Here is a 20,763-nt window from a genome sequence, read left to right as displayed (position 1 = left end):
GTGCACCACACCCAGCATATTCTTCTCTTTTTATCTAATTTATAAGGCAGTCATAATGCTTCTACTTCAAAAACTTGTGTAGAATCTTCATATTTCTCTCCATTTCCACCATTACCCCATGACAGAAGATAGTTATACAGTTATACCTAGAATATTGCATGGTTTCCAGTCCATCTCTCTGCTGCAGCCCATTGTTCTCACTGCATCTACTGCACTGCTGGTCTAAGGGGAACTTAACAGGATCCATGTAAGTAATTTTGAATAGTCTAACATTCTAATAGATAACTTATAAAACGGAAAGTAAAATTAAACTTGACAACACATTTTTATTTAACTTAGCTACTCCAAAATATATCTATCTCAAAATATATCTATCTTTTTATATTTAAGCCATATAAAAACCATTAAGAAGACAGTTTATCCAGAAATGGCTGCACATCCCTACAATCCCAGAACTTGGGAGGTGGGACAATCAGAAAGTCCAGGCCGGCCTCATATTGAGGCCAACCTGGGTTACATGGGACCATCTCAACTGCCCACCCCACAGTGTGTGTGTGTGTGTGTGTGTGTGTGTGTGTGTGTGTGTGTGTGTGTGTGTGTGTGTGTGTTGTGTATGTATATAAAACTTTAGATAATTTGGTATGTGTTTTTAATGCATAGCACTCTCAATCAACGTGCTTGCATTTCATCAGAAATCCTTGATTGATATTGAAAGTTTATAAAGCCTAAAGTTGGAAAAGAAGCTTCATGTGCCAAATCGCTCTCATGTTTTGCAATAACTAAATCCACTGCTATTAATTGCAGGCTTTAAGTAATTAAAATTACATACAATTGCAATTCCAGTTTCTTGGGCATATTAACTACAGTGGTACCTTGAGGTCCACAGCTGCTACTATCTTCACTAGCATCTACCTAGTGTATTCTTTCTAAAATATAATCAGATTATGCCATTGTCCTGTTTAAAACCCTCCCATCTGTGCTTATCACAGTGCTCCGGATAAACTCTAAACCTATTTGGGGCACCAGTAAAGCCTACCTAACTTCCTTCTGCCACCTGTCCCTGCATGTTTCTCCCTCCTCTCTGGCTGTGGTGACAGTGACTTAAGTTTCATCAACACTCAGTTCTGAGACACCACAGAAACTTAGTGTTCTTGCCACAATCTTTACTCGTGACGTAGTCCTTGTCCTCCAGCTAAAGTGTCACCTGGAGGTGGCTCTCCTGGCATATCTCTACATTCCTTTCTCTCATGCTCTTACTTTGTCCCAGTCATTGCTGTCATGGCATCTAGGGCAATTCTTAGATGTCCATTTACTTGATAATTTTAGATCTCTTAGACAGAAAACACCATGGTGAAAAAGATTGCATTCCGATTTTCTTATTCGTGCCTTTCTGGTGCTAAAGATAGGGCCCAAAGTTCATGAGGTGTGCAAATGACCACACTGTGTATCGCAAAAAAAGTCAAATGTGATAAAGTCTGAAACCTCTCTCTCCATTCTATTTGTTGGTTAATCCACTCAGTATTTATTTAGAAGTTGCCAGATGCTGAAAGTGAAGATAAACAAATACAGAAATTGTGCCCTTAGGAATTTAAAATTTAGTAGTAAAAGTAATAAAGGTAATTTGGTGCAATATAGTAAGTACAACATTAAAGAAACATGGAGAGAATTCTGGGCGCCCAGAAGAGAGACAAATAACCTAGGAAACAGCATGTGAGAGACAAATGAAGCTTCCTAGAGTAAAAAGAGATTTGAGTTAAAGATAAGAAGAAATTGGCCATGCACCATAATACTATTCCTATACAGAGGTGCAAACAAATAAAAGCAAGGAAACTGGCCAGTGTGCGCAGTGGGAGACTAATCAAGACTAACAGCAGATAACTTTGAGAGGCTGGGCCACTCCTGGCCTTGTATGACACACCAAGAAACCTTCGATCTAAACTGGTGGTGGGAGCTGAAATTTCCTGACAGTAGTGTCTCTTTATTTGAATTTCCTTCTGTGTCACTTAGCTTTTCACCATTATGTAAAAAATACCTGATACAAATCAATGTCCTGAAGGAAAGTTTTATCTTGGATCACACTTACACAGTTTTTGTCCATGTCACTTGGCCCCATTGTTTTGGGACCTGTATCAAGGCAACATGCCCTAGCAAAAGCGATAAATCATAAGTAAACCAATTCATCTCACGATGACCAGGAAGCATACAAAAGAGGGCCCTAATGTATCCTGTGGTGGTTTAAATGTGATTTCTTCCCTGTGCAGGCTAGTTCCTGTGTCAACTTGGGCCAAGCTATAGTAATCTGAGAGGAAAGAACCTTGTGGTGGTTTGAAAGAAAAATGATCCCCAAAGGGAGTGGAACTATTAGGAGGTATGGCTTTGTTGGAGTAGGGGTAGCCTTGTTGGAGGAAGTGTGTCACTGTGTGGGTGGGCTTTGAGGTCTCCTTTGCTCAAACTTCACTCAGTGTGACACTCAGATCACTTCCTGTTGCCTTGCAGTCAAGATGTAGGGCTCTCAGCTACTTCTCCAGCACCATGTCTGCCTGCATGCCACCATGTCTCACCATGATGATAATGGGCCTTCGCAGGATACTCCAGACCTAAACTATGGCACATTCCAATCTCCTTATGACTATGTGGAGGCTAGATTGGAGGATTGCACATAGTGAAGACTTTCTGAGTCGACAGCCTTAATTCAGAAGGTCAATGATAATCACTATAACTCACTGATTACGGAACTTATAATTAAGCACAGGCAGGTTTGGAAATCAAGTGTGGATGAGCAGTGAACCTAACAAGGGTGGTTTCGGTGTGGTAACAGGAGGGAAGGACACACTGCATTGCCTCTGCCCAACTACAGAAATAATGGAGTTGTGGAAATGGCAGTTAGCAGTTCCCAGACCTGGCTGTGCATCAGAGGCTCTTCCAAGTTGGAAAAATACACTTGCTCTCTGGCTTAGTTCCAGCACCAGTGTATACACTTCCATGAGGGCAATTCTGGAACCAACCTTTCACTGGCAAGTTCTTTGGGTAAATCTTACGCATATACTCATGAACTGAATCTGGGGAAGACGGGCCTGGGATGGATCATCTTGTAAGTGACACTCCCCCTGTCTTTCAAATCTGAACGGCTCCTGAGTTCTGCATGAAGGCTTCGAAGGGAGGTGAAGCTAAGCCAACTGGAACAGGCAGAGGCTGAGATGATAGACCCATGGGTGTGTCTGTAGCACTCAGAAAAGAGGAGAGGGAAATACAGGTGAGAGAACGTGATGCTGTAGATCGAAGATAAGAGCTTTAGTTTGGCCAGGTGGTAATACATGCCTTTAATCCCAGCACTTAGGAGGCAGCGGCAGGCAGATCTCTGTGAGTTTGAGGCCAGTCTAGTCTATATAGCGAGTTCCAGAACAGGCTCCAAGCTACACAGAGAAATCCTGTCTTGAAAAGCCAAAAAAGGCCGGGCGTTGGTGGCGAATGCCTTTAATCCCAGCACTCGGGAGACAGAGGCAGGCGGATCTCTGTGAGTTCGAGACCAGTCTGGTCTACAAGAGCTAGTTCCAGGACAGCCTCCAAAGCCACAGAGAAACCTTGTCTCAAAAAACCAAAAAAAAAAAAAAAAAAAAAAAAAGAGCTTTAGTTTGTCAAAAGCAAGGGTTGATGAGGAAATTTTCTTTCCTAGGTGAAAAACTAAAGTTCTTCCTTAAAGCCAGGATCCTCATTCTCAGTACAAATCCATCTAAGTCTCATCACCAATTTAACCAGGGAAAACTCAATAAAGATTAAATAGCCACATTAGTCTGCTCAGACTTCCGTAACAAAATGCCATAGGCACAGTGGCTTAAACAACACTAATTTATTTCTACTATCAAGGAAACCAGAAATCTAAGAGCAAGATTGTCCCTCTCCCCAGCTTGAAGATGGCTGCTTCCTTCTGGAGCTCACATGGCTTGTCTTCTTGTATCCACTAAAGTGAAGGAAGTCTCTGATGCCTCTTCTATGACCCCACCAGGGGTCTAACAACCCTTTCACGGGGCCACCTAAGACCATCAGCATGTCAGATACTTACATAACTATTCATAACCATAGCAAAATTACAGTTATGAAGTAGCAACAAAAATAATTTTATTGTTGGGGTCACCACAACATGAGGAACAGCACTAAAGGACTGTAGCATTAGGAAGCCTGAGAACCACTGTTTTACCATCACTACTTATCCTTTTATAGCACAAGACCCCATATGTGTGACCTCTTAATTACTTCCTTACTGACCAGTCTCCAACACAGTCTCCTTTGGAGACTCTGACTTCAACATCTGAGCTTTAGGGGGTCCAAACATCCAGTCTAAAAATACCTAAATCCAGTACCTAAAATAAGATTTCCAAGATACAAGATACTGTGCAGAATGCTAAGAAACAGTTTTCAGTCCACCTTGGTGGCCCAGAACTGATGTTAAGTCAACAGTTGGAAACATTCAACTACTAAGCCATGGGTGAGGGGGCTGGAAATTTTAAGAATGTTGGAGGTTATAATCAGTACAGCCAGGGTGGTTAGATGGAGTACCTCATGGATGACCCTGGACATGCAATAAGAGTTTTTATCATCTGCTACTGGGATCAACTTCATGTATGCTAGGCAAGCACCCTGTCACTGAGCCCTGGCCACCATGGTCTTTCTTTTCTTAAATTTTGAGACAGGAAAAGCTTTGATTCACTATATAACCCAGGCTGGCCTTGGCTTTGTAGTCCCCCTTCCACTGTCTTCCAAATTGCTGGGATTATTGGCCTATGCCACTGGGCCTAGTTACTGTGAAGAATTTGATTAGTTGGAAGTAGCAGGACGATGTACTCCTGCCTTCTGCACATTACTTATCTGTGTAAATTACACTAACATTCCTCCAGGATCCCAGGCAAGGTTTAAAAATCATGTAAGATTGATTCCTCTCTCCCATTTGCCTTCATTTAACATGGGTAATCACAGACTCTATCTCTGAAATGACCTGTTTTCTGTTTCTAAAAAAAAAAAAAAATTGCACCAGGCAGTGGTGGTGAATGCCTTTAATCCAGAGACAGAGGCAGGAGGATCTCTGTGAGTTCGAGGCCAGCCTGGTCTACAGATCGAGTTCCAGGAAAGGCTCCAAAGCTACACAGAGACACCCTGCCTCGAAAACAAACAAACAAACAAACAAACAAAAACATTCCAAGTTCATATCTCTATCACCACTCTATCAGTCTTTTTTCCTCGGGGTTCCTGATATCTCCTTCATCCAAGTACACTACAGTCAGTGTGTGGTCATCTTAATCGCCGTTACACCTGGCCCCACAGCACCCCTCATAAATATTCAGAGTTCTCACCACTGGGTCGAGTACTGGTTTCTCATCTTAGCAACCCAACATAGGACCCAATTCATTCTGCCAGGTATCTCCCATCATTCCCCCATCTAAGCCAGATGGGAAGCTCTCTGCTCCATGATAGCATTCTTACCTGGTACCTTTGACCCTGTCTGGGTTTGTCAGATTCATACTCCTTAATGGGCATCTTAAGTCACAGTCCTTTTCATGAAATCTTTGTGGATTCTACCCAGAAATATACTCTTGTTTATTATCCACAATACTGAACATCTGAAGGCACCAAAGGCCTCCTGCACCCCTACCCCATCAATAATAATCCTAAATGCTGTGTACTTTATAGTTTAGATATGAAGTATCTACCAAAAGGTTTAGGGCTTGGTGCAGTGTTCAGAGGTAGGGATTTGGGAGAAGTGATTGGGTCATAGGGCCTTGGTCTTACCAATGAGTTAACCTATTCATATCTTTGCTTTCTGTGGACTGATGATTGAATAGACTATTGGGAAGTGGTGAAAACTATGGAAGGTGGGACCTGACTAAGGAAGTCTATCTCTGCTGGGAGGGAGGGGTGCCTTTGAAGGGTATTCCTTGTCCCCAGTACCTCCCATTTCCCATTTTTTAGCTGCTATGAGGTCAGCAGCCTCATATGTCTCATGCTCCCACCATCATGTTTGTTCTACCTCACCAAAGGTCTGCTACAATGGAGCTAGCTGACTGTGGACTGAATCCTTGACACCTTGAGTCAGAACAAAGTTTCTCCTCCTTTAGCTTTATATGCTCAGGTATTTTGTAAGAGTGACAAACATTAGCACAAGGTGACAGATACTACATAAGTGTTTGACATGTATTACCTAATTTAATTCCCATGAGTTGAGTACTAATGCTATCCCACTATGCAGACACACTATTCAAATGAGGAAGCTGAGACAGGCAAAATTAAACAATTTCCCAAGACCACGGAGCTACAAAGAAGCAGAGTTGCCGCGTAACCCCAGGCGGTCTGGCACCACAGACTACATGTTCTTCTCTTCAACCTTCTTCAGATCTTAAAACACAATCTGTGCTGCTCTCCAACTCCATGAAGGAAAATGGACATTTTAAAAATGTCTCTCCAGCCCCAAAACAATGTATTCCATAAAGTAGACACCACATACGGGTTGACTATCTGAATTCCTTCTGGTTATGAATTATCACGTTCTCCTAAAGCTGTGCTTGCACCTCTTAGGTGAAATTAGGAGAAATCAGATATGAGATTTAGGAAGAAGACTTTGAAAGCAAAATAAATGACAGATATGCATTCTCAGGTTTCTACACTGGTACATCCCTAAAAGAAGTGGAAGTTAAGAAGTGGGATGCTGGAGAGAGCAGGGCTCGGGGAGTGAGATGGCTCAGGAGGTAAATAAACTTGCCACTGAGCCTGAGGACCTGAATTCCATTCCTGGCACTCAGATGGTGGGGAGTGAGAACCAACTCAAGCAATCTGTTCTCTAACCTACTTACGCACATGCACACGCGCGCACACACACACACACACACACACACACACACACACACACAAAGAGAGAGAGAGAAAGAGAGAGAGAGAGAGAGAGAGAGAAGAAAATATTATAACATCATTTTTTTCCAGTAATACAGTTCACCTCTATGACAGCCATATCTACATCTGCTTTCTTCAATAAACTATATCATAGAATTCTGGTTTCTCTCCCACACACTAAGGCATACTCTTTTTTTTTTCTAGAAGTACCTAAAGGATAGACCCAGGGAGGTCTTAGCAATTTCATGTATTTGTTATCGACCTAGATAAAGCCTACAAAAAATAATACATTTTTTAAAACCAGAACCCTGTCTGAAACCCACTAAGCTCACTCACATACTGTTTAAAAGAATCCTCAGAGTGCTTTTGGCCCAGTCCTCCTCCCAGTTGTCACACACCTAGCAGTCAGTGACTCTGCAATCCCCTGTCCCCTGTACAGCACTGCGCAAACTTCTTTAACTGCTAGAGTGAATAATCACCCTTATGTGAAGTTTAAGCCTTTCTTCCTGTAATTTCAAACCATTTGTTCCAATTCTGTCTACTAGAGATCTTCATCGTCAAACTAAGATATCCCATCAACAACACTGTTTTCTGACAAATCCTCCTAAGAACTGATAGGTTGGTGTGTTGGTTACAGTCTTCATTCTGTGACAAAATCCTTGACAAAAGCAATGAGGAAAGAGATTTATATGGGTTCATGATTTGGGAGTACAGGACATCTTGGCAAGGAAGTTGTGGGGGCAAGAGTATGAGGAGCTGGTCACATGGTGTCTACAGCAAGGAAACAGAGAGATGAATGCTTATATGTCCCCTCACCTCCTCTTTTTTGCTCAGTCTGGGACCCTAGTCCACAGAACTGTGCTTCTGTTCCCTCCTCAGCTAAGCACCTCTGAAAATAATCTCTCAGGCATACATAGAAGTCTGTCTCTTAGGCAATTCCAAATTCTATCAGTCAATAATAAAGGTTACCATGGCATTTGTTTTCCCTGATAATACCAGTGCCATGTATATCAGATTCTACTGAGTAGGAATTTCTCAAGAAGTGACTTCACCCAGAGCACCTCCCACAGTTCTAACACACAATGGCCACATGACACATGACTCTTAAAGAAAGGACTCGGCCCACAAACCAACCCATCTGCTAGCGGTTTTCAAGCGGAACTCTCAGTTGCTTTTGTCAGCTACCTACAAACAAGTTTATTAAACTCTCTCTGCTCTCAAAATTAAATTTCACATAATGAGGATATAAACTCAGGGCTGTGGAAGTGGCATGGCCAGGAAAGTGCTTGCCAGACAAGCATTAAGAAGCTGAGTTTAGATGTCTGTAAATACAGCTTGGGGAGGTGAAGACCAGAAGATACCTGGAGCTCATTGGCTATCCAGTCAAATCAGTGAACTCTGGGTTCTGGGAAAGACGCTCACTCCAAAATAAGATGGAAAACAATTAAGGAAGATACTGGATATTGATCTTTGGTCTTCCCAAATTGCACACACATGCATATATGAACAGCACACAAAGAAAACATAAGCCCAGAAGTAATCTAGTAGACATGAAGACAAATGAAATATCAGTGGACAAAGGGCAATTCTTATTGCATATTCTTTCAGAGTGGCTGAATTTTATTACAAATACATTTAGTTTTTTCAATTAAATGACACTTAATTTTTAAAAAATCATACTAAAATGATCTCCATTTTAATTCATTCTCATAGGATAGTATGATATAATGGGAATTGTGCCTACTATAATGAAAAAGATAAGTTCAATCACTTAAATGCATAACCAAAAAAAGGACTAGAAGAGCATTAGCTTTAAAATGGTACAGACACATTCAACAGCTTTAAGAAGAACCAGAGTAAAGCCTAATACTGCCTAGCATATACTTACAAACATCTGTCACTGCCGCTGAGATGTAACTGAGTGCCTTATTTAAGGCTATCACAACCAACTACCTTGCCACCATGGCCCACTAATAGGTTTAACCTTCCTGGTTAATGTTTATTGTCAATAGGATCTGGAATTACCTAGGAGACAAGCCTCCAGGGATACCTATGAGGAATCATCTTGATAGCTCTAACTGACTTGGGAAGACCCACCCTAGAAGTAGAAGACACCACTCCCTGAGCTTATGTACTGAACTACATGAAAAGAATGCTAGCTGGGCTGTGGTTACAATGTGACCAACTTCCAAAAGCTGTGACTTCCCCAGGATCAAGTAGCAAATGCAATCATTTAGTTCCTGCTGTATGCCAGCATCCCGGAGGAGGGGGGAGACACAGGTATACAGGAAGCTGCAAATAGACAGAGAGGCAGTCATATAATAAGGACTCTGCAGAGGCACCCAAGGAAGACACTTGACAATAGAGAGCTGAGGAAGACAAGCCAATAGTGGAAGACACTATCATGCTAACTGCAGCTCACTTGGGACATTCCTTCAACTTTACAAGGAATGGACCTCCCACCAGTATAAACCAAATCCACAAACTGACTTAGCAATGCTCCTCATTCTCATAGCAGAATTCTGGCAGGGCTAGAAAGATGGTTCAATGGGTTTGGGTACTTGTAACTCTCTCTGTGTGTGTGTGTGTGTGTGTGTGTGTGTGTGTGTGTGTGTGTGTGTGTGTGTGTGTCATGCACACTAACGTTTCAAAAAACACACCCTAAAAATGGTGTGCTTCATACAACAGAATCTAAAGCCTTCCTTAAAACCTATTCTCTGGCCAACAAGATGGCTCAGTGGGCAAAGGAGCCTGCTGCCAACCCTTAAAACCTGAGTTCCATCTCTTCGAACCATAAAGTGGAAGAAGAAAACCAACTACATCAACTGCACAAGTTGTCATCTGACCTCTGTGGTGTGACCACCAACCCACACATATGTACACCCAAATAAATGATTTTTAAAGTAGTAAAATAAATCTATTCTCTAGAATTGCTGAGAGTGTCTGCAAAATCCATTCTATTATTTCTGTTACTGATTCCATTACATTCATCGTCTCCAGGATTCACCATGGGACTCCTTGTGTGTCAATTGAATAGTTTTCATTTATAAATTAAATTAGCAAAATACGCTTTACTACCCTCTCAGGGAGCTTGTAAAGATTAATGAATTAATAAGCAAAACAGTGCTTTGAAACTGCTGCAAGGGAGAAGTAATTTAATTCAGTTTATGTATGTGTACCTATTGAAAGAAAACAGTTACATTGTGATAGTGCTGGATGTGAACAACTGTTTCTCCCAGGACTTCCCAAATATGCACTAAGTTGGTCAGATCTAAAAGTAAATTTTGGTGCAACTGTAATTTTGTAACATATACATACAAAACACATTACAAATACACATAGCCAATCCTACATTTTCTTTTACTTTGGGTAGATTGGTTCTTGTTTTGCTTTGTTTTTTGTTGGCTTAGTTTTGGTTTTGCTTTTTATTAACTTTTGTTTGCTTGTTCGTTTTGAGACAGGATATCATACTTGCCATCTTACCCATGTACATGAAACTCATGGCAAACTTCCTGCCTCACTTTCCCAAACAATGAGACTATAGGAGTGAGCAGCCATGCTTGGTTTACTTTTTCAATATTCAAAAAAAATCTAGTCTAAATGAAAGATTTAATCACAGTGCCATCATTTACTTAATGTGCTCTTTATGCCAGATACAAGGCTACAAGGCATCATCTCAGAATTCTCTCTCTCTCTCTCTCTCTCTCTCTCTCTCTCTCTCTCTCTCTCTCTCTCTCTCTCACACACACACACACACACACACACACACACACACACACACACACCAAAAATTAAGTCAGATGTGTAAACTAAAGCCCAATGAGACTAACTCCCTTACTATACCAGTGAGAGTCAGAGATGGGACTCAGACTCCAGTCAGCCAGCCAAGCACAAGCCCTATTACAATACATAATGTGATGACTGCTTCTCAAAAGCTGCTTTCCAGGGGAACTCTAAAATCACCCAAACCATAAGCAAGATTTGTCTCTGTGTTGGACATCTTTGTGTTAATTTAAACACCAGATAAAGTCATTTGAGAGGAGGGAACTTCATTTAAGAATATGTCTCCATCAGATCAAGTTGTAGTCAGGAATGTATATTTTTTTTTACTTGTGATTGATGAGGGATGGCTTGGCCCTTTGTGGGTGGTGTCATCCCTGGGCTGGTAGTCCTGCGTTCTATAAGAAAACAGGCTGGGCAAGCTATGATGAGCAAGCCAGTAAGCAGCACTCCCTCATGGTCTCTGCATCAGCTCCTGCCTCCAGGTTCCTGTCCTGCCTGAGTTCCTGTCCTGAATTCCTTCAGTGATGAACAGTGCTGTGGAAGTGTGAGCCAAATAAACCATTTCCTCCCCAAGTTGCTTTGGTAATGGTGTTTCATTGCAGAAATGGAAACCCCAGCTAAGACACCCATAAAATTATTTATTTAAGGGGAATCTGTCTTTTTTTATTCCAAGCCACTGAAACAATAGACAAAGCAGTGCTTCAGAAACCCTATTTCTGATATGCCTATATATGCAACTCATAGCTCCATCAATTCCATGAAGCAGGGACATGACATACTGTCACAGGTACTCTACCCTTTCAGCACCTGGAAATAGAGATCTCTCTGCAAAATTAAGGATTTAAAACAATATTGATACTTGTTAAAAACTATTGAGATTACTTATATAATGACATTGACAGACCTAATGCCACTCAATTCGCTCAAAGACTGCAAACACAGTAAAAGCTAGAATATGAACCAGGCAAACTGAAGGATGTATATTTGCTACCCAAATGAACTTTTTACCTAAAAACCCATCCATTTCTTTAAATAGTGGCCTTTTCAGTTCTATTATTTATATGCAAGTTTTCAGAAGCATAGCTTGGTTTAAGAAAAGCCCTGTCAGTGACTGTGACAGGCTCAGCTTCCTAGCTGATGCCCACCTAGATGATAATATCTGGTGAGTCATTTGGTCTTGTAAACCTCACACTTTATTCAGGGATATTCCACCTCAGAAAACTATCTTATCTAAATCTGAGAAGAATTCTGCTCCCTGTCTCCATCTACCATCCCGTATGGAAAAAAGCAATGTGCTGGCTGTCAATGCTGGCGTGCTATGAAAAGAATAGTTCGGGGGGGCGGGGTGTCAAGGAGAAGGTCTGGTCCAACACTGCAAAGGAATGGGAAAGGAGGAGGCAGGGTGGGGGTGAGAAGGAGGCACTCAGAAACAATAGGGGGAGGAAGAGAAGACAATGGAAACTAAGGCTAAGCTACAAGTTCTGAACATCAAGTTCCAAAGCCAGCTCTCTAACTTTTCCTGACCTTGGACAAATCTCTTGGATTCTCTGTATCCTAATGTAACTCCAGGAAATGAGTGAAAATTAAACCAGAGGGAAGTTTCATACATCAATCTTTTATGGTGTCAAAGTCCTTGCTTCTGGTGAAGGAAGAAAAGATAAACTATGCACAGCCACACATGTGCAAAATGCCACTAGTGTGCTACAAATAAACACTCTCAATTGTTGAAAATGGTTTCTGAAAACTACATTTTATTTATTTATTTACTTATTTATCCACTAACTAAGATAGGGTCTTACCATGTAGTTCTGGCTAATCTGGAACTCCACTTGGAGAATAGGCTGGTCTCAAACTCACAAAGATTGACCTGCCTCTTGCCTCTGGAGTGCTGGGATTACAGGCGTGTGCCACCACACCCAACAATACACATTATTTAAAAACAACCTCTCCTTTCCCCTCTCACACTGAATGCTTCATTCTGAAATAAGAAAATGGAATTCCTCTTTCTTATTAGTACCTTGGAGGTGTGTGTGTGTGTGTGTGTGTGTGTGTGTGTGTGTGTGTGTGTGTGTGTGTGTGTGCACACGCACTAGTGCTATCTCCTTGAACATTTAGATAAATGCTCTATCATTAAGATCCCCCCAATCCTCAGTCACATTTTTAATCTCTCCAGTGCCTTCTCTTTTTGCTCCTCTCCTCTAGAGCCCTCTGTAATGTACAGTATCTCTTTGTGATTAAAAAGTCAGTCTAAATTCAATGGTTTGTTGTCAAGCCAGACACTGAGACACAGATCCCCACCTCCCTGCCTTGACACTGATACTTCAGTACATGCAGCCTTGAACTAAAATGACACTGGTAACCCATATATTGTCTACTTTCCACATAAATCCAGGATCAATTTCAGAGCTGCAGCTTGGGGAGGGCTGTTTTATTTTTTATTTTTATTTTATATTTATTTATTTATATATTTATTTATGTTTTTCGAGACAGGGTTTCTCTGTGTAGCTTTGGAGCCTATCCTGGCACTCGCTCTGGAGACCAGGCTGGCCTCAAACTCACAGAGATCTGCCTGCCTCTGCCTCCCAAGTGCTGGGATTAACGGCATGTGCACCGACGCCCAGCGGCTATTTTATTTTTAAAAGCAGTATGCTGTAAGTTTTATCCCAACTATTTGACAGTATAATCAAGTCTTCATCCTAAATATTCACTTGAAAGTTATGATCTCATACTTTTTCCTGTCAGCTTCATATTTTAGTTTTATTTATTAGTAGTATGGAGGGACCCATGTGTGTTCCATGAATACCCGGGTAACTAAGCTGGCAGAACAAGCTCCTTTCCCTACTAAGGCATCATACCATCTTGACAGTTTTCTCCATATACACACATGCATGCATACATACATACATACATACATACATACATACATACATACATACATACATCAGCTTCTGGATGTTTTACATGCCCACTATATTTAGAATTCAATAAATAGATGTTCATTGATGTTACCTCTATATTTCTCAATAATTCAAATAAGAGTCATGTCCAAGGTTAAGTCAAGGTTTGGCTGCTTACTAGCCAAGTGATCTACACAAATAGTTTTCTTCTCTGCCTCTGAGTTTTATCCCCATTGGCATCTGGATGTAAAAACTCTAAGAACTGAGAGATGTAGAGACTACATACCAGAGTCCAGAGCTACACGCACAGTAAGGCCTTAACTAATGTTGGCCTGCTCTTCCCTATTATGGAAACCTGTGTTTAGCATGCCATAATCCTCTGGGGTGTTTACATCAATGTTGATAATACGAGAAATTGCAATGCAGGCTTAGATGGGGAACTGGAAAAGCTCTGTCCATATAGAATACTAGATTAGTCTATACATTAGCTTTCAGCTCTCTTAATTTGGCTCTGGTTAGAGAGGGAAAGCCCCCTCCCTCTTCCTGGCTGCCTTGGGTCATCTTAAAAGTAAATAAGACCATCATAATGAGTAAAACCTCATAATTTAACTCTGCTGAAGAGTGGCCACAGAAAAATCTAGGTCTGAGAAAAGCCTCACAGCCTCATGCTGCTCTGGTTTGGGTGGGGTTTGTCTCAGAAGCTTGGCTTCCCTTGGCAGTGGTAAGGGGTAGGAGAACTGTTAGGAGGTAGGCCTTGGCAAAGATGACAGTTGATGCACTTTTGTGGGACTTTGGCAAATGCTCAAGATGGTTGTTACAATAGAAAAACATTCCTTCCCCCTCCGTCTTTCTCTCCTGGGCTTCCCATCTTGCCATGAGACCTGTACCTCTCTCACACACACACTTCAAACATGAAGCCCTCACCAGAGCTATACAGTGATATTGGAGTCTCCAGCCTCTAAAACTTTGAACTAAATAAACCTCTTTTTTTTTTTTTTTTTTTTTTTTTTGGTTTTTTGAGACAGGGTTTCTCTGTGTAGCTTTGGAGCCTATCCTGGCACTCGCTCTGGAGACCAGGCTGGCCTCGAACTCACAGAGATCTGCCTGCCTCTGCCTCCCGAGTGCTGGGATTAAAGGCGTGCACCACCAACGCCGGGCTAAACCTCATTTCTTAATAAAATTACTCAGTCTCCACAATTCTGTTATAGTGATAGAAAGCATACTCTATATATGTGTGTATATATCAAATATTATTTCATTAATAGAGAACCCAATACCTTCGTTTTAATGTGCCTAAATACTGTTTCCATTCCTCTGAGATTATGGAAGACTGATTGCCCAAAATTTTCAGTTGTGATATAGTGGTGGTGGTTTGAACAGTGTTGAGAATGAGTTTCCCACTACAGCCCAGGCTGCCCTGGAACTCACAATATCTCAGCATCCCAAGTACATTATAGGCCTGAGATACTTACTATGCCTGCCCCAACCACATTCATTTTGTTTATTATCATTTGTATGTATGTATAAGTGGAGGGGTGAGTGCCAGAGGCAGGCATCTTCATCTATTGCTCTCCCTCTTATTTTTTGAGATAGGGTCTCTCACTGAACCTGAAACTTTCAGTTCCGACTAGTCTGGCTGACTAGCAAATTCCCGGGATCCACCTGTTTCTGCGGTTGCAGCCACCCAAAGCCTAACTTATTGTGAGCACTGAGATCCATCCTCGGGTCCACACACTTGCACAGCAAGTGCTCTTAATCACTGAACCATCTTCTCAGCACCCCATCTTCATTCTTTAAAACGTTAAGAGCACTTTTATAATGGTTAATCATAAATAAATCCAAAACAAAGATGGTTCTGTCAAAGCCAGTTCACTTAGCCATATTTCTTTTCAGACATTACTGGTATTAAATAAGGAATGTTGGTAGTGAATAAATCCCACTAATTGTGAACTGATAGTAGCCTTAAAAGGCATTATATAATGCTGATTCAGCACAGATAACTTCACAATTTCAGGTTCCAGCAACTCATTAGGTAAAGAACAGTTCACATTTTTCATATTTTACTGAATAATTCCTTGGAATTTTCTGAACATAATTTTCAATAGGTATCACATTTTAATTGTCAGCATCCATTAACCTAATAACTATAATCTTAAGAGCCATTTCTTTTTTAAAAAATTCCAATAACTTATATGCTTTGCAATTTTAACAAAATCCTTCTCCTCAATACGAACATACTCTGGTTTAGTAAATTTTAACTTTTGTTCACACTTAGAGGATTCTTAATCAATTTTTAATATGTTCATGAAATCTGTCAAAGGAGTTAGTGCTTGAGCCATATAAACTGTTTATTTAGTTATCTGATCATATTCAATATCATCCATCATCCAATGGCTCACAGATTCCCTCAAACTGGACAACCAACATCTTTATAAAGCTCATAAGTAAACAGGTAAATATTACTGAGATATTTCCACATTGAAACAAACCCCTATTGGTACAGTCAGTATTTAAAAATCTTTTATCTGGTTTCCATTAACTACAAAACCTTTTCTACTTATTTAGAAATGGAGATCTGTTTACCACTCAGACTGGAATAAAATCACATGAAATCTCCTGCCTATATAATTAGCATTGAACAACTAATGCTGCTAACAAGTGTATCATTAAAAACATTTGCCCATTAGCAGCTAGTACAGTTTTTACTTAGCACCTCAGTAAACAAGTTGTATGTACTCTAAACACACACTTAAGGAAATAACCCAATTATGTTTCAGAGCTATCTTCAGGAATGTCTAATACAGTAAATAAAAATCTGTGTCTTTTAATCAATACTTCTAAGAGAGTAGATGTACATGACATAATAGGAATGGAATTATCAATATAGCAGTTTCTTGCTCATATGCCCAGAGTTTTAAGACCACTAAGAAAGATGCTGAAAGTATTAACCAGGATTGATAAACTTCCATGTGGTAAGTCAGTACGACACACAGGTTTTAAAGACTAGACTAAAGAGTTCTAACACCTCAGGTTGGACTGAATTTTTACATTAACTCAAATTAGCCCTGAGTGACTTGCTCAAGCACCTTACATTTTAATTTACTATTAGGTAAAATGAAATGAATGAATGTACCAACCTCTTTGGAGTTTTATGAGGATTAAATGAGATTGTCCTTATAAAAGGACCCAAGACAATATCCAACATGTAGCAATCACTCAAAAACTATTAGCCATTATTTTCATCATTATTGCCTGCAAAATATACATATATATTTAGAGCCAAGCCTGGGGATCTTTTCTCTTAATGCTGGTGGCTCAGGCCTGTAAGCCCAGCTACTGAGCAGCTGACAGAGGACTATCACAAGTTCAATGACTGCCAAGGATACAGAGTGATTCAAGTCTTTTTGTTAAAAAAAAATAAATAAATGTTGGGGGTCATGGGTTGGAAATACAGCTGAGGGGTGGAGCATCTTCCCCGGCATGCATAAGGCCCTGAGTTCAACTGGAGAGGCGTGGGGAGAAAGTTCGTATAAATACATAAATAAGAAAGTGGTTGAATGAATTCAATTCTTCCATTTATAAGCTAGACGAATGGACAGACCCGAGCCTGGTAGTGAACCCCTATCTTCCTTCAATCCATGAGTTTCACTCTCTGTGTATTGGACCCATAGACCTTGCACTGCCAGCATATAGGCTTGCCTTGAACAATCAAAACAATCCAGCTACTCACACTATATCACATTAATATGCAAATTTGTCGCTTCAGCAAGAAAATCACAAACAAGGAGTTCATTCATGATGCATTTTATTCATTTAAAAAACTCAAAGTTATCACCCCAAAATTGGTTTTACACATACAGTTAAATAAACACATTCACATCCAAATTCACTCAGTGGTATTAAAAAAAAAAAAAAAAGCAAACTATTTTTGAGGAGAAGACCTGGTTGGCTACTAAAGGTGTATTGTTAAGTGGTGAGTCAACCAATAAATAAATATAACAGTATTTAAAGGAAACAAGTTTAATTCAAAAGCAAACAATTTACCCAACTGAAGACCCTGGTGCATGATTATACTCTGTTACTACACAATCACTCAAGTGTTAAAATGAAAACAGCTATGAGTAGAGGTGACATACTGCATTTTAAAGAACTTTATATTGGTTATAAAATTTCTGGTTAATAAAACATTAAGAGGTTACAGTGAAACATGAATACCTTTTTTTTTCCAACCTGAGCAGATTCACTCCTGAAAATGGAGAGATTTTTTTCCCTAAGGTTGAGTTATAATTAGAAATTAGATTCTTCAATAATTCAATGACCGAAATCTTTATTAAAGTCAAATGACCTTCTAATTAAGTTTTCTCCTTAATATGTAAGTCATATGCTAGACAGGTGCCACCCTGCAGCTAATAAAGGCTGGATGTACTTGCTTACTGAGCATATCCATCTATATTCATTATTTTCTTTGTCATCCCAACACTAACTACTAGTAAAACTCTATAAAGTACAGCAAGTTACTGATGCATTCTGGAAAGTGCTCTGATTCTTATAGCCCCTGTTTTTCACTTAATTATAGAAAAAGTTAAATATATAGAAAAAATTAAATATATTACTCTACTGTGTCTCCTTTTGTATTTGAATTACAAAAGAATAATACAGATAGCAAAGGGAAATGCACACACTTGCATTAGAGCACTAAGAAGACTGTTGAGATTTTTCAAACCTGGAGAGTAGAACTGAGATGTGTGCACAGAATTTACATTTTGTTCAAAGGCACTCACCAAAATATATGCCCATCCAAGGAAATTATAAGGAAGATGCATAAAAGCATGTCTGTTGCATTTGAAACACAATTTTAACCTTTAAGGGTTTTGGGGAGAGTAAGTATCATTAGATAACTCCTTGCCTTAGAACAGAAGTAAGAGATGACGTAGGTAAAATGGTTTTGCTGTAGCTTTTCTTTTTGAGCAAAATGAATTCCAAAAGCAAGGGAAATGGCTAAGGAGACTACCAACCTAAGGATAGCAGCCATTGCCAGCAATTCCACTTTTTAATCTTCCTAGTTGATATTGATACAAGGAAAATAAAGAGGATCTTCTGAGAGGTGGCGCATCATCGGAGAAAAAAAGAATACGTACTTTATGATGCTCACACCCAAAAATATGGGAATAGTCAGCGTCACAGTTTACACATTGCCAAGCAATAAAAAAAAGAAAGGGGTGGAGGACCGCAGCAGGAACCCTCTGCATCACAAGTCGCTCGCTAGCCAAATCAAAGAATAAAGTGCAATCTCTGGTTGGCTCCCTCCCCAACCCACCGGCTTCACTACTGCACATTCTACCTGGTTTACTACTGGGAAACAGATTTCAGCCTTCATGGTGCGCTCCTCACGCAAGGCCGTGGAGGGTAACTAATCCTTCCTGAATTGATCACCAAAAGAAACGTTGATTCCCAACTTAAAACGATAATAATTCTTTGCTTTTGTTTTTGTTTTTTAATTGGGAGACATGAAGAAAGCCACAACCACAATTTGGATTCTGTATGTTAGCTTGAAGACCAGCTGGATAAACAAGAGCTTAAGGAACGCAAGAGGATGCTGGGGGGGAGGGGGCACAGAGAGAGTTCGAGAAAGATGCTGGTCAGTTCTGAGATGATGCAGGAATGACATGGCAAAGTCCACAGTCACCCCCGGAGGGCTCAGGTTTTCAGTCATGCCCGAGCAGTGAATGGGTGCACACTCAAACACCACCGTTTATTCTTCTACTCCCTGGGCAAACGGTAGACAAGCATCTCCGGATAAGCCTTCACCACAGGGATTTCTGGGTCCACACACCCCGCCTCCCCAGCTCCGGGCAGGCGATGCTTGTCTTAAACAGTAGAGAGACCGGAGAGCCAGGGCGAGGGGAAAAGAACTGAGGAGGAGGGGTAAATCCCACAGCCGATCTGAGAGCTTCGCGGAGGGTGACAGGAAAAGGAGGGGGACGTTGAGACCGAGGAAGAGACCAGGGGACTGGAAAGCACCGAGCTGCGCATCCAGGCAGCCAGGGGCTGGCGCGCACCGAGCCAGCGAGGGAAGTGGATTCTGGGGCGGACCCCGACTCCCCCACCAAGGGTGGGGAGGAAATGGCTTTGTATGGCAGGATGAAAAGCAGACAGGGGGTCACCACGGGGTGGAGGATGAGGGGACGAAGGATGCCAGAGCAGGGAGTACACCGCCTGCTCCAGGGACACTATTGCTCTCTCCCCCAATCCGCTGCAGCCTCTAGTCTACCCTCTGGCTCCCCATACTGTTCCACCTTCCAATGGCCTGGAGCAGGGAAGCCCCCACGGCCGCGCCCCCACCGCGCTCCCAGTGCGCTCACCTGCCCACGAAGTTCTCGAGCACCGAGCTCTTGCCGGCGCTCTGGCCGCCCACCACGGCGATCTGCGGCAGCTCCAGCAGACAGCTCTGTCCCAGCGCCGAGAAAGCATCCTGTAGACGGTTCACCAGCGGGATCAGCTCCTCCATCTCCCGGTTCCCCATCTTGCCTGCGCGGCCAACTGCCCCACAGGTCTCCGCTCGATTCTGTGACCTGGCAAGCAGCCCAGGCCTCGGGGCGCTTGCTTGTTGGGGTGGTTGCTGCGCGGGGCTCAGACAGCTTGAGTCCCCGCACGGACGTCGGATCCCGGCTGCCCGCTGCTAGGCTCCTGACAGCTAACGGCCCACAGAGCGCTTGCGCAGGCTAGAAAAGCGAGAGAGGCGTGGCCTAGTTCCACATGGTTACGCCCACACCACGCCCCTTGCCTGCTCCTCCCCAGAGTTTCCAACCCTACTGCCCAGGCCAGGCGCGCATGCACTGCCTCCCAGCTGCTGTTAGATGCCACCGCCCAAGCTAAAGGGCAGAGTTACAGCACTTGATCAAGGAATGGCCTAAAGTCACTCCAATTGCCATTGCCGTGTTTTCAAGGAGCTACCTTGACAATGCCCTGCGGAAAGCACTACCATCAGCTAACAACCGAATACCATCAGCTGCACCATGCACCACCATCACCATTGCACTGCAAAGGAAATCTCATGTTTCACAACCCTACTCCAGAACCCCAGACTGCTGTGGGAGGCAGAGATAAGCTAGCCTTTTGGAGTCAATTCTTCCTCCATTGGAGAACTGGGTTATTTCACCTTATTGAAGTAATCACCTTTACTGACCTGTCCTCCTCAGCCTCCTGT

The 20,763-nt window shown here is 41.7% G+C and overlaps 1 protein-coding gene across 4 annotated transcripts in view; it reads right to left on the bottom strand.

The window, feature by feature from the left end:
* The window catches only part of Dnm3 (dynamin 3), a 473,687-nt gene extending 453,430 nt beyond the window's left edge, over window positions 1–20,257 (bottom strand). For 3 of the 4 annotated variants that reach the window (XM_035445648.1, XM_027417220.2, XM_027417221.2), the window contains exon 1: window positions 19,919–20,079. In XM_035445648.1, coding sequence (XP_035301539.1) covers window positions 19,919–20,079 — 161 coding nt within the window. Of the gene's footprint in view, window positions 1–19,918 lie in introns of all 4 variants that reach the window. The other variant, XM_027417219.2, reaches the window with a different exon arrangement.
* Window positions 20,258–20,763: the final 506 nt, after the last annotated feature.

The sequence above is a fragment of the Cricetulus griseus genome, chromosome 5 (assembly GCF_003668045.3).
Source record: "Cricetulus griseus strain 17A/GY chromosome 5, alternate assembly CriGri-PICRH-1.0, whole genome shotgun sequence".
Taxonomy (NCBI): domain Eukaryota; kingdom Metazoa; phylum Chordata; class Mammalia; order Rodentia; family Cricetidae; genus Cricetulus; species Cricetulus griseus.
The sequence above is the reverse complement of the archived record's forward strand: the minus strand, read 5'-3'. Positions and strand labels throughout refer to the sequence as shown.